The sequence below is a fragment of the Hippoglossus stenolepis genome, chromosome 11 (genome assembly GCF_022539355.2).
Source record: "Hippoglossus stenolepis isolate QCI-W04-F060 chromosome 11, HSTE1.2, whole genome shotgun sequence".
In the NCBI taxonomy this organism is placed as follows: domain Eukaryota; kingdom Metazoa; phylum Chordata; class Actinopteri; order Pleuronectiformes; family Pleuronectidae; genus Hippoglossus; species Hippoglossus stenolepis.
Window position 1 is genome coordinate 6,427,078 of NC_061493.1, and position 14,405 is coordinate 6,441,482.

General features: G+C 42.8%; 2 protein-coding genes across 2 annotated transcripts in view; one reads left to right on the plus strand and one right to left on the minus strand.

The window, feature by feature from the left end:
- Window positions 1-534: 534 nt before the first annotated feature.
- Window positions 535-8,258, plus strand: tox4a (TOX high mobility group box family member 4 a). The gene is made up of 9 exons (XM_035171465.2): window positions 535-1,007; window positions 1,078-1,143; window positions 1,257-1,544; window positions 3,463-3,702; window positions 4,447-4,785; window positions 4,904-4,984; window positions 5,087-5,803; window positions 6,827-6,969; window positions 7,443-8,258. The coding sequence occupies exons 1-9, from the start codon at window positions 903-905 to the stop codon at window positions 7,498-7,500; spliced, it is 2,037 nt and encodes a 678-aa protein (XP_035027356.1). The 5' UTR covers window positions 535-902; the 3' UTR covers window positions 7,501-8,258.
- A 2,490-nt stretch (window positions 8,259-10,748) lies between these two features.
- The window catches only part of si:rp71-1g18.1 (uncharacterized protein LOC559922 homolog), a 5,876-nt gene continuing 2,219 nt past the window's right edge, over window positions 10,749-14,405 (minus strand). The window contains exons 3-4 of the mRNA XM_035169381.2: window positions 13,572-13,665; window positions 10,749-12,789 (exon numbers count right to left, since the gene is read on the minus strand). Of these exons, the coding sequence (XP_035025272.1) occupies window positions 11,912-12,789; window positions 13,572-13,665 (972 nt within the window). The 3' untranslated portion in view covers window positions 10,749-11,911. The remainder of the gene's footprint in view (window positions 12,790-13,571; window positions 13,666-14,405) is intronic.

Here is a 14,405-nt window from a genome sequence, read left to right on the forward strand (position 1 = left end):
TATATCATCCTTATTTTATTTTATTTTGTCCACCTATTTGTTTTTCTTTTGTCTATTTCTGTGTATGTACGTTGAGTGCAACGGAAAAACCGGAATCAAATTCCCTGTATTTGTACGCGTACATGGCCAAAAAGCTGATTCTGATTGGTTCCTTGTCTGCTTGCAGGGGGAGGTACTGTGCTGCCTTCAGTGCCCTTTGTTTGCTCGTACATGAAACAATTATAAATAGAAAGAATACAACTTGTCTGTAGAATAATTTCCTAGATCCTCTGGTCGTCACTGTTTTATTTGTACGGTATGAACCTAAATGCATCAGACACGTCATTGGCTGTTTTAATTGGCCAAACATAACTTTAGACTTAACACAATGGCTGTAAAGTCGAGTTTTACCTTCACTGTCTTAAAACCAACCACGCTATTGTTTCCTACGCGTCACCTGTCAGAAGCTAACATGGCAGAAAGTTAGAGCAGAAATGAACTCATACTTTATGTGTCTCTGAGTGGTTGAAGTTTGAATGTGCCTTTTTCTGACAGTCCGTGAACGCAGCAGCGCTGGTGTGCTCGGTGTGGGATGCTAAAGGCACAGCAGCGTTTTATGAATGAGTTAGTGTCGGGCCTCTGATAAACACCGAGCCCAGCGGAGTTAAATATTAACTGATTTGATAACACTGTGAATATTAATCTGTTGTGGCTTCTCTTCAGCCTCCTGCTCTGCTTCTCTCTGAGCTATTCCATCGTATCAGCACCGCAACGTTATGCTAACCGGGCAATGATGAGCTAGCTAGCTAGCATCTTTAGTTGATGTGGGCACAACTGACCTAAATGGGTAGAAAACCAAGAAAGTTCCTTTTCCAGCAAAGTTCAAAACGCTTGTGTTGAGTTGTTTTCACAATATTTTCACAATGGACATAAATTTTTACTCGGATCTGTCGGATGGTTGTGCTCAAAATGTTGACTCGGAGTTTTTGGACAGTCAAGGATATGGAGGATACTCTGAGGACAACAAGGTAACGCCAGTGTTTACTAATGGGAATGCTAAATATGCTAATTGATGTAAATGCTAACCGTGTGGTTCAGTTTGCAGAGGGCAACGACAGTTACCTGACCATCAGTGGAGCGGGTCACCCGTTCCTCTCAGCCGAGGCGAGTCACTTCATTCAGACGTCACTGCAGTGCAACTTTATTATACTGATCTTTGGATGTGTTTCACTTCATTCATGTCTGACCCACTAGTCCCTCTTCTTCTCCACATGCAGCAGACATTCCATACTCCCAGTCTCGGTGATGAGGTGTTTGAGATCCCACCCATCTCCCTGGATCCAGACCCAGCTCTGGGCATCAGTGAGTTTGAGTTGACAGATGGGTCAGACGGAGCCGGGGGACCCTCTGGCTCCCGCAGCCTCGTCAGCAACCTGGTGGTTGAGGCCAACGACCCCTCCTTCGCCTCCACCTTCGTGAACTCTGGGTCTCAAGGCCTGGAGCAGTTGAACCTCGGGGGAATGGGTCAGGTTGGAGTGGGGGCCCTGCTGAGCTCCTCTGCCTTGGTGAGTGTTCCACCAGTAGACCCTCACACAAAATCCTGCTGGATGTGTTTAAGTAACCCAGTTCAGACCTGGTGTTAACGTCCATCGTGAGTGATCCGATCACTGGTGGTCAGCGCTAAGTTCAGGTCTGAACGCACCCAATGTGTCCTGAGATCTGATCCCTCAAAGTGATTGATCCTTCTCTTTCTTCATAGCTGCGCACATTCATTCATTCAGTCCTTTGTGACTCTGCTCGCTTTCTTTTCTCTTCCTTCATCTCTCTCTCTCTCACTCGCACAGATACACAGTGACAATGGACACACTTTATTTACAAATAAACACAACACAAATGACTGTCATGGTTATTTGCATACAGAGCAGGGAAGTGAGATCTGATCACAAGTGGTCACTGGAGAAACATTCTGGACGCATTTTAAAGGGGACATAGCATGCAAATTCCACTTTGTTAGTGCTTCTACAGGTTAATGTGGGTATCTGGCATGTCTACCAACCCAAAAACTCTGGGGAAAAAACACTCGCGCGTTTTGTTATAGTTCCTCTAAGTCAGAAACGTCATGCTTGAGCGACTCGATTGCGCTTCCTGGGTATTGTGTCGTAACAATACACTGGAAGTCTCCCTACATGGTCTTGGCCACCCCACCCCCGTCCCCACACTCGTTACTTCCGGGTTTACACCGGAGGCTGCGAGGCAGCGCAGCGCCGTTCCCAAGCACGCAGCCGGGCTGTTCACACGGGACGAGCATTTCTCCGCTGGTCAGCCCGCGATTCACTCACATGTGGCATTTGTGTGGATCGTTGGGACTGGGAGGCTGCAGCAGCTGCTCGGGAGCGACCGCTCGCTCTCCCGTGCGTGAGCTGGAATTTGTGTCAGCGCCACACAGCCAACAGTGTGGAAGACTTCCGCAGTGTTCAGCGCTACTGTAACCCCCGAACCCCGACATTCAACGGGTACAACAACAAGCGGAGAAAGCAGAATCGCGGGCTGACCTTATATATACAGTCTATGGGGCTGACCAGCGGAGAAATGCTCGTCCCGTGTGAACAGCCAGGCGGCTGCGCGCTGAGAACGGTCTTCCACACTGCCAGCTGTGTGGAAGACTTCCGCAGTGTTCAGCTCTACTGTATGCCGGGTTACAGTAGTTCCGCTCGGTTACAGTAGTTCCGCCGGTTACAGTAGTTCCCCGGGTTACAGTAGTTCCGCCCGGTACAGGATGGTTCAGAGTTCCGCCGGAGTACCGGACGCGAAGTGCCGCTGCGAGCAGCGCAGCGCCGTTCTCCAGCACGCAGCCGCCTGGCTGTTCACACGGGACGAGCATTTCTCCGCTGGTCAGCCCCATAGACTGTATATATAAGGTCAGCCCGCGATTCTGCTTTCTCCGCTTGTTGTTGTACCCGTTGAATGTCGTCGGGTTCGGGGTAAATGATGGTCTTCATAGCCCCCCCACCTCTCTTTCTCTCTCTGTCTGTCTGCTTGTGTGCTTGTAGTGGATGGGCAGAGGGGACATTTAATTATGTGATTGGGAAAATTAAAACTCCAGGACAACAAGGGAATACAAAGTATGGGATGCATATTTGATAATTTATATCATATAAAATATGTAATTTATATCGTTTAAAATCATGGGGGAGAGGGGAGCTGGCTCATTAGCATTTAAAGGAACAGGCAGTCAAAACAGGTCACTCTGTGGAGGGCTGTTTTATACAGGGTAAAAAGGGGCTGTTTTAAATGATCCTTGTGGTATTTTGACCAAAGTATGTTACAGACATTTCATTAAGACCCCAAGGAACCATATCAACTTGTGGTAAAATGGGCATGCTATGTCCCCTTTAATACCAGCTGTGAAAATGTCCTATGTTAGTTGTTCATGAAAGCACTTAAGAGTTTAGATTAACCACTTGTGTCCTAATCTCTCTGCAGGAACTTGGAAATTCCAGTGGTTCACATTTCAGCAGCTCATCCCCTATGACCATTGACGTACAGCTAGGTGACATCGCTCATGGTCTTTTAGGAAGTCATTTGACGACAATTAACCAGTCGGAGCTGGCGCTGGGTCTGGGTGAAAACATCGTGCATCATTCAGAGAGACCCGAGCAGCCGCTGTCAGCCACACCATCTCCAGCTGGTTCGCTGCAGGATGAAGACATGGATGACTTCAAGGTGAGTGGTCAAACCTGTGCTGGCCAATATCACTGTTAAGCTGCTTTCAGACATGCACTGAACTCCAGAATATCTCTAGTGGCTGTATGGGAGAACACAAATGTCCGAGCCTGTTGCTGCAGACGTAATCCGGAGTTTCTCTTGCAAACCCCTGAGTATAAACTCTGGGTAATCTCTGAATGATCCCATGTGAGAATACATCTGGAGATCCTCTAGAGTTGATGAGCTCGTTAATGATGTTTCCAACACAGTGCAAAACTGAAAAAAACAAAAGAATGCAAAAATATCTCAGGATGGAAAAGAGCAGACAGAGACGAAGAAGATACAGATGAAGATGCCAAGTTGGAAAGAGAACAAGTTGGAGAGCTTTTGTTGATACGGGACGCTGGTGTTGATGGAATGTAAATAAAAACATGTGATCTCTGCAGCAGAATGTATAGATTACTTCTTGCCTCCTGCATACGCTGACACCTCTTGTCTTAATGTTCTGGAGACCTTTCTGGTGTTGTGAATGCGTCTGACCCAAGAATCTCCTGCTGCTTTCTACATATGTGAGAAGCAAACTCCAGAGAAAGTCTGGACCATATTGTCTGGGCGTTTTTATGGAGTTCATGTCTGAAAACGGCTTTTGTCATTTCATCCAGTCTTGTGTAACCTTATTTTGGATTCCATGTTGTGTTGTAGATGCTGCAGCTAATATGTGCCCCCCTTTCTCTCCCCCCTGCTTTCTCTCTCCTTACTCAGAGGAGTGTACTGGTGGACTCCCCCATGTGTCTCTCCTCTTCCTCCGTCCTCTCCCACATGTCCTCCCACTCAGCTCTCACATCCTCCATCTCCCTGGCTACGGGCAGGAGGGGCGGGGGGAAGCCGGCCTCACTGGCCTCGATGAGTGGGGCCTTGGGCGTAAAAAAAGGACGGAAGAAGAAAGATCCAAATGAGCCGCAGAAGCCCGTTTCAGCCTATGCCTTGTTCTTCAGAGACACACAGGCTGCCATTAAGGGCCAGAACCCCAACGCCTCTTTTGGAGAGGTGTCAAAGATCGTGGCCTCCATGTGGGACAGCCTGGCTGAGGAGCAGAAACAGGTAGAAGCAGACATGCTGATATACAGTATATTAATATCCCACATCTGTCTTTAAGGGAGAAAAACTGTGACAGATGGCATCTTATTTCAAACACGGGTAATTGTTTTGTCTACACTAGGTGTACAAGAGAAAGACGGAAGCAGCCAAAAGGGACTATTTGAAAGCGCTGGCAGCTTACAAAGCCAACCAGCTCTCACAGGTAACATCATGTTGTCCTTTAAAGAAAAAACTAACTGTTTCTTGCTGTAGGGGATTTGAGTTCATATGGATTTTCTAACTGATATACCCCAAATGATTTCAGCCTGCCATTGAGGACATGGAAACTTCCCCTTCACCACCTTCACCTGTCATTAACACAACTCCTACAGCCTCGCCCTCTGCTGGTCACCAGCCAATGCGCCCAATGAACAACAACCTGGAAGAGAACACTATCACCAATATTTGTGCCTCCAACATTATTCTTGACGTCCCAGAGAGGACCACACGATCCCGCACAGGGGCAAACAAAGCCTTGTCTCCAGCAGCAGCTCCACCACCAGCCCAGACTGTCACCAAGATCATCATCCCAAAACACATCCTGCAGGCGGGGGGCCAGGTTGTGACGATGTTGCCCGGAGGGCTCCGCACATTGCAGCCCACACTGGTAGTGTCGACTGGCTCTCGTCAGCCACCGCCATTGCAGCAGATGCAGAATGCTCCTCCACCACCACGGCTCCAGCAAATGGCGCCAGCACCGCCACCATTACAAGCCAAGCCTCGCGAGGGGAACGCCATTACAGGTGTCCCTGTGTCTGTCACGGCTACACCTCCACCTCCACTCCAGATAAAAATAGTTCCTGCCTCTTTGCAGGCCAAAGAAACCATTCCAATTATTGTCCCTAATACTGTGTCCGCATCATCTGCTGTGACTTCGTCCTCCCAGTCTGCACCTGTTGTGTCGGTGCAGGTGGTGAATTCAGCTGACGTGCCGGGGAGTCCAGATGAGGATGAAGTTACAGAAGTTCTGCCCTCAGAAGAGGTAAAACTTCTGATTTCATTGCTATGTTTTGTGTCCGCTTCATTTCATCAACCTTTTGTTAATGTTGAATGTTTCATTTCTCGAAGCTGGTTAATAAATAATGATTATTATCTCCTTTTCTTCCCTCACAAGTTAGACTATGTTAATTTTTCTCTCCTACTTACAGCTGGACGATATGGCCCAAAATTATATCAAGATTAAAATGTTTATATCAGTAAATTTTGATGATTATCACGATAAGTTTAAAGACTCTTTTGATGAACATATTAAAAAAAATTGGTAGATCAGTTATATGTTATAGCTCCTCACTGATTGGTTGATATTGTTTTATTGCCCAGCCCTACTCCTTCTTGAACATTAAATGTTTGTTTGTGTTACTGCATTGAATCAGAGTGGATGAAATTAAGATTCTTTTTCCCTTTACCTTTACTACCTTTTCAACTTGCCTGATTTCCAAATCAATTGCAACATTTAACTTAAAAAACACAACCTCTGAGGCCTCATGCATCCTTAAAACACATTTCCAATTGCAAAATGTTACAGGTTTCATGGGACTCATCTGTGATTGTGAAATTGTGACAAGTGATATTTGGTCAAACAGACCTGTAGGTAAAAGGTGCACCAATATTAATCTATAAATATTTAGGGGAAGGAAACAGGATCAATTCTAAGGCACTGAATTGAGATACGACACAAAGTATAGGGAAACAATTCTGTTGCCTGGATGTCACATACATTTGTTTGAGTTGAAAAGAGACAGTCATGGTTAAAATGCTCACACGACTTCTGGAGTAGTAAGAAGTGCCTCTACTAAATAAATACAAAATCCGTTATTTTGTGTTTTGCATGTGTTGACAGGGGAAATGTTTATCTTCATCAGATTTTATTTGTATTTGTATATTGGCTTTCATTATGTCATAGAGCTTTGTAAGGAAACTTACACAACAAGCTTGGATCTGAGTTTATAAAATTGCAGGTGCTGATATTTATGATGCTCTTCTAATTTTTCCCCCCTGTTCTCAGGATGAGATGGAGGTGAATGGATCCGTTGGTGCAGCAGCCATGAATAGTATGTGTATGAGGGTGGGCTGTAACAACCAAGCAGTGGAGAGTGACGACTGGGACAAAGAGTACTGCAGCAACGAGTGTTTGGCCACTCATTGCAGGTGTGTAGAGCTTTGACTGATGTAATGATGAATAATAAAATAGTTTAAGTGACACAATAGCAAACAAGTTATGAAAAGTTAGAAAATGTACTTGTGCAATAACAACAACACCAGGTTGTAATCTGTGCTGCTTCCTTGGCCTCTTTCAGCTTTCACCAACCACTAAAATATGCTCCAATATCAACTCTTGTTCCATTTCTTACTCGGTTCTGTTCTATTTTCCGCTTTTGAATATTACTTCTTCGGTGGCTCTGCTTTGATGTCCACATGTGGTAAGGCAGGTCGCTATGTTTCAACACAGTACACCTGAGTTACATTGGGCAATTCCAGGCCTCCAGGGAGCGCTGTGGCAATGACGTACATGACATTCTCCCTACTTTAAGTTTGTGTACCATCAAAATAATTATGAAGCAGTTGTTTTTTTTAAGGTATAAGAATAGTGTTGCATTAACTTTGCATTTTCTGTTTTTCAGAGATATATTCAAAGCATGGTTCTCCATCAGGAGTCACAACATGGGAACAGTGAAGTAAAGAGCCACTTTTTCGATCGGAGCCAGCATTGATCATTAAAAGACGGAGGCAGAACTGGTGTCAAAAAACATTTTCCTAAAATTTCAACCATGCATTTCACTACAGCTACAAAATGTCATAATTACCGCACTATTCTGTTTATGTACTATAGGTTTTGACAGTTGCTGATATGACAATTAAAATAGTATTGCTACAAGGACAGCTGGTATTTTTGTCACTCTAGCTATGGAAACATCGGCTATGTGGATAATGAAATTGTGCTATGTTTTAATATATGTACAGATTTTAGTCCGACATCAAGGGATTTGTGGCAGCTAGAGAGAATATTGGCACAATGAAGTATACAAGACAAGGAAATTGTCTTTATAACAGCATACGTCGTACATACAGGACACATTCATTTCGATTTTCTTTCTATTTAAACCCCCACAGGGCAGTTTATACTTGTTACATATAACTTCTGTTGAAAAAGGAATCAACAGGTAAGAAAAGTGTTTCTCAAAGCGCCTCGCTCCAGCAAAGATGTTTATGGCGTTACTGCACAGTTCTCACCAACTGATTTCAGACTCATGTTGTGATGTTCAATCATTAAGCGACAAAAAACAGTATTCAAATGCCTTAGTTTGAGAAGAAAACTGTTTGTATCACCTTGTTTTTGTACTGAGAATATTGACCTTAACATTTTATTCAGATTAATGTCAGTTGTTAAAAAATGTTCGACTTTCATGTTTTCTTAAATAAATTAGAAAAAAAAATGATTAATCTTGTTGACTTGTCTTTTTGCTGTGTCCTTTAAAACAAGACATAATAACATTTGAGAGAAAGTATATTGCAGTATTTGTCTGACAAATGAAAAGATGAATTCATAAAGAATTAAATCCACCTTTACTCAGTTCTAAACACTCAGGAGTTCTACTGCTGCAGCCTCAGAGTGCGGTGTGATCGCACAGGTCACAGTGGCTGGGAAATAATCCTAGTGATGTTTTCACCAGTGTGTTTCATCTAAATTGTAAGAATTGTTGTTTTCTTTATCCTATGGGCCCTTTATATTTATATACTTTATAAGATAAGATAAGAAGTCCTTTATTAGTCCCACAATGGGGAAATTTGCAATGTTACAGCAGCAGAAGACATCACATAAGTAGCATGCAGTACTTGGGTGAAGGAATATAAAGAAATAGAAATATACAACAATATATAGAAACAAATATAAATGTAATTAAACCGGTATATACACTGTAAAGAAATATATGATGTGTCAGAATATGTACAGTGAATGGATTGCACATAACCGTTTATATTGCACAGAATTTCTTTTTTTAAATGAATGTAAAGGGAATATTGCACAGTTGAGAAATGTAAAAGTGACAGTTCATAGGGGGGAGTGTCTGCACCTGCGGAAATCCACCACCAATTCTTTGGTTTTCCACCAGTCCACAAAGTCCTGCGTCAGTCCTCTGTATTCCCTGTCGTCCTCCTCAATGACGAGGCCGACAATCGGAGAGTCATGAGAGAACTTCTGCAGGTGACAGGAGGGTGAGTGGTAGGTGAAGTCTTTATATTTACATCAGGAGCAGGTCCTCTGTACGGAGGCCACCATGTTTTTTACAGTAACCCAAACTGGACAAACTATACACCTTTTTACTTTTTATGACAACTGAAGGCTACCACAGCTTCTCTTTAATGTTTGGAAGGGGAGGGTGAGGGGAGGGGTATTCAGCTGCAACATGCAACTTCACCACTTGATGTCACTAAATTCTACACCCTGAAACTTTAATTGACATGTACTAAATCACTTTGCTTTTTTGGTACATGTCAATCAAAGTTTGATTATTCAAACTTTAATATTATTCTGATGTAGTGTTTATGTTGTTTCTTTAGCTACAGCAATAATATGTTTTTCCTTTTAATTGTAAGAAAAGGATATAGCTTCGGAAATGGCTTCAACGGTAGGACATACGTATTAAAACCATATTAAGCCAATATAAAATTCGGAGACAAAGCAGTCAGGCTGTTCATTCTTTTTCGGAGCTCTGACTCCAGGCGATGAATTGTCATCACTTAATTGTGAGTAAGTCCGCACAAACACACACACACACACACACACTGCTGGAGTAGTAGCGGATTTCCAGTCCAGTTGTAACTCATATGATTGATAAAACTATAAATTACAAAGTTAGCTCTGACAGCCGATTGTAAGGCTCTGTTTCTGAATATGGACTCTGTGTGTTTATTTGTGGATTGCGCTCTTTGATGCTTTCACATTATTTATCTAGCATCTAGACCTGCTTAACTAAAAAAAGAAATCTCCCTTTCTTTTGTATAGAAACTTTGAAATCTTAAATTATAGCATCTTGATCAGGGTGTTCATTACACTCCTGTACAAACACACAGTGATCCTTACCTTAACCATTTCATTCAAACAGATTGTGACCCTGAACCAATTGAGTCTCACTCTCTTCCTTGTTTGAGGCCGGTGGACGACCTTCGGGGAGTAGTCGTGGGATGCAGGGTGGTGCTCATCCAGAATGCAGCAGCTCCACTGGTTTTCAATCTACTTAAGTTCTCTCACACTACACTGCTCCTCCTTTGGATAAAAGCGTCAGCTAAATGATGTAATAGTCACTTGAACAGTGTTGTTTGTTCTTGCAGTGTACGTTGCAGTGGTGGTGTCTATTGGGGTTTGCTATAGAATCTCCCCGTGGTAAGTACGCTGCCTACTTAATTCTCCTGCTATTTATGTTAAAGTGTGTGGTTTATCTGTGGTCTCAGTAACTCAGTCATTTTAGCTTTTATAAACATTAGGAAATAGAAGTTAGGCTTTTACTTATAATCGTTTGATCGTTTCCCTTTTTCAGGACCTCCATTCCAGTCCTCCCATTAATAAATATAGATTTAATTGTGAACTGAATGCACGTCTCCCACTGTTCTTGAAACCCCAAAATTTGATTGTGTCCGTACACACTGGGGTCATTGGGGTCTAGTACGACCCATATGTTGTTTTAAAGATAAATTTGTCAGTCTAAACACTGGTGGGTCACAAAGATAAAATAAATTATTTGGATGGATATTAATTGGAGTAAACACTAAATGTTTCTGAATGTACTGAAAAAAAATACAGATTTATGAAGCATTAGTAGCATTGTTTTAATAACCATTAATTAACCAGTGTTTTTAAACTTGCACATGTAGTATGCTTTTTGCTAACTAAACAGTGTGTTTATGGTTTACACAAAAAAATAAACTTATAGTTGCCAGAATTTGTTTTATTGTATCAATGCACAATAATAATGTTGTATAGAATGAAGAGTGTAAAAAGACAATAACAATTTATCAATGTATAGTATAAAAGTCTTTTAAAAAATAACATACAATATTTGTGGGTTTATTTTAAACATGAAACCAGCTACAAGGTCAAGGGAAGAGGGAAGACTACATACATTCAGTAGTAAAAGACGAGAAAAGAATACAGACATCAAATACAAACATCAGTGGAATAACTTTATCCGTCACTTTGACACAGGAATGTTCGGCAGGTGAGGATCTGTTTAACTCAAAAGGCGTAAAACCTCTACTCACAGTCCCCGTCCCACTATTTGTTTACAATAACAGGGAGCAACCACATGGCTAGAAATAAGAAATACAGGAACAATAAGTCAAAAACATCAGTAGCATAAATCCCCCCCCGAAAAAAGTAGACAATCTCCATCAAACTGCAACTGTGAGGATTATAAAACTTTTTGGAATGGCTGTCAATCTCAACCTGGTATTAACGTCCTGAGGGACCTGAAAAACAAGTGGACAGCATTAAGTTTGTCTGTGGTATTTGAATACATCCCGAATATGACACCTGTTACCACTTGTGATCGGATCTCACTTCTCCGCTCCTTATGCAAATAATCATAGAAATCTTTTGTGTTCGCAAAGACCAAATTATGTTGCCTGTTATCACTGTGTGTGTGTTTGTGTGCATGTGTGTTGACGTGAGCGAGAGAGAGATGGGGAAAGAGAGCAATCCAAGTCAGGATGGGCCGCATGAGTTGATGTTCTGTGTGTGAAGAAAGATTTTACCCTTGTCAATTATATATAAAGCATTATGTGGTGGTTCAGTGTTGAGATTGTGGCTTAAAAAGCACAAAAATATGTTTGATTCATGGTGAAACTGTAGCTGAGTAGGTCGTCCGCTGTGTGTGACAAGGACATTCGCGTTCCCGCAGCGAAAAGAATGTTGCCACATGCGTCCAAGGTCACCTCCCAATGTGCTTTGAGTGATCAGATCTCAGGACATATTTGGGCGTGTTCAGACTTGAACTTAGTGCCGACCACTTGTGATCGGATCACTCAGGATGGACGCTAATGGGTCTGAACGAGGTTAGCATGAGGTAGAAAATGGCGGAGCCACCGTCAGGAGCTACATGCCAGCGAGCGTCTTAAATGAAGGGACAAAGTATCCACACTGGCTCAGATTGTGTTTCTCCAGATTCCTCATGATCCTGAACATCTTCCCACAGGTGCTGCAGCTGAAAGGCTTTTCTCCGCTGTGAAACCTCAAATGTGATTTCAGATTTTCACGCAGGCGGAAGCTTTTGCTGCACTGTGTGCAGGTATGCGGCCTCTCCCCGTTGTGGAATCGAAAGTGTCGGCGGAGGCTCTTCCTGAGCGCAAACGTCTTTGAGCACACTGAACATGGGTATGGTTTATCTCCAGTGTGGAATCGCTCGTGCCGCCGGAGAATCTTTCTGTGTTTGAATGTTTTCCCGCAGACGCTGCACGTGTACCCCTCGCGGGAGTGAGTGACGACCGTTTGGAGGCGCCAAATGCCGTTATCACATGGGGTGAAACAGCAGAGGCGATGGCCTGTGTGGAGGCCTTGGTGGCGACGGAGATCTTTGGGCAGACGCCAACCAGCTTTGCGGTTGGCAACATCATCTTGGAGCTTTGCCTCTGAAAGAGGCACCATGAGCACATCCACCAGCTGCACCACACAAGGACTCAGCAGCTTTTGATCTGGCGACGTCAACTTCAGTTTCATCTGAAGACTGTTCTTTGTCTCCTTTGGCGCCTGGAACTGTTCCCAAACCCTAACGTGAAGAGCTCCATCCGACGGGGACGGACTGTAGGCGGTGCCCTGGGCAGTGCTCACACAGGTCTGCTGTGGCTCCGGTTTAAGTTTCAACGGGCAAACAAACTTCACATTCTTCTCTGAAGTTATATCACTCGTGTCTGGCAGGATGTCGAGAGGCTTTTGGGTTGTTGTAGTTGAGTTCTGCATGGTTGTGTCCGTACACACTGAAAAACACCAGTTATACTTTTAATTATTTTGTACAATCCCACAATTCTTACCTCTTTAAGCTTCAACATCCCTCAATTTTGTGCAGAAAGCATTTTGTACATGTGCACTGGTGTGACATCATTCTCCCTTCTCATCTCTGCCGTATCAGCTCAGCATTCAAATCACCAACAGATGCAAAGTTTGATATTTCAAAGAAGAATCTCATCAAAGAATTTTCCCTGAACAAACATCAGCCAAAGAGGAAGACACCAGTTTGTTGTTACTGTAATTTCTAAACAACTAATGAAACTTGTACTTCTAGTTCTTCTGCTGCTGCGGAGTGAAACCTATCCCAGCATGTACTGGGACAGTTTCCATTCCGACAGTTATATTCCTTTAAATAAAAAGCTACAGAAATACAACCCTGATTAGTTATTATAATTTCTATTCTCTCTCAGTATTCCCAGTATGATAAAAATGACAATCAGCTCTTGATCTGAAAGACCCACAAACAGGCACAAAGGCACAAACATTGGTTTGAAAGATTAGTAAGTAAAGTATTATAAAGTGTCTCTGAAGAGTATTTGTTTCCTGGTTAAATGTACATTTTATCCAATCACTGACTTATATTAATCTCATTCATAACAGTGTTGTTCAAACTGGTTGCCTGTGTGTGTGGTTCTACTTTAATCCTCCATTGATCAAAACCTATTTTTGTCTGACAATCAGTTCTGTTCATGCTTCTAGACAGTCAGAGTGTTTCAGCTTTTACAAACTGCCTTGGTTTTCTTTTTCTTACCATGCAAAACAATTTCTGTTTTGGATTCACTATCAGCTGGAGACTCGGGTTCAAGGACGCTCAGCTCCACCATATCCACAGTCTTTGCCAAAAGCTGTTTAAAAAAACAAATGAAAAAAATGTAAGTTCAAAGTAAGCAACATAGTACATGTTATAAGAACAACTTGTGTCACGTGCCGGGGATGCAAATTCTATTTCAAACTAAAAGGGCACTAAGTAGAGTCTATACCACTGCCAAGCCCCAAAGTAAAGTCCCCTTATGAAACCACATTTAAATTCACCAGATCTGGATTTGTATTTCGATCCGCACCCAACTGTACATAGTCAATAATATCAGTCCCCTACACATGCCTGATTTTTTTCATCAAGATCCAAGAATTATTACTCCTTCCAAGGAGGTTATGTTTTTGTCTGCCTGCTTGTGTTTATTAGTTAGGAGGATAATTCAAAAACCACTGGGCGGATTTCCATGAAACTTAGTAGAAGGGTGTGGTATAGCTCAGGGAGGATCCCATTAGATTTTGGAGCATATCCACTCTGTTAAAATTAACAATAACTTAACCAATACCTCCAAATAACCTGTGGAGTTCCCAAAGGATCAATGTTGAGACAACTTTTTAAAATCTGGAATGTCTACCCCTGTGTGATTTCACTGTCTTCTTGGGGATGTAATAGACATGGGGGTGTAACGATACTGAAACTGAGACCAAAACCATGATACAAAACGTCAACAACCTCCCATTGTGATACAGGATGATTGAACTAGGCCGTGCTGCCCCACTTTGCACCCGGTGACACCCCTGACAAGTCCCAGTTTCACTGTTAACAGCAGCT

Coding starts and splice junctions, on each gene's coding strand:
- tox4a (XM_035171465.2), top strand. CDS start 903: ATGGACATAAATTTTTACTCGGATCTGTCGGATGGTTGTGCTCAAAAT. Junction 1,144..1,256: donor ACCCGTTCCTCTCAGCCGAG/GCGAGTCACTTC, acceptor CTCCACATGCAG/CAGACATTCCATACTCCCAG. Junction 4,786..4,903: donor TGGCTGAGGAGCAGAAACAG/GTAGAAGCAGAC, acceptor TGTCTACACTAG/GTGTACAAGAGAAAGACGGA.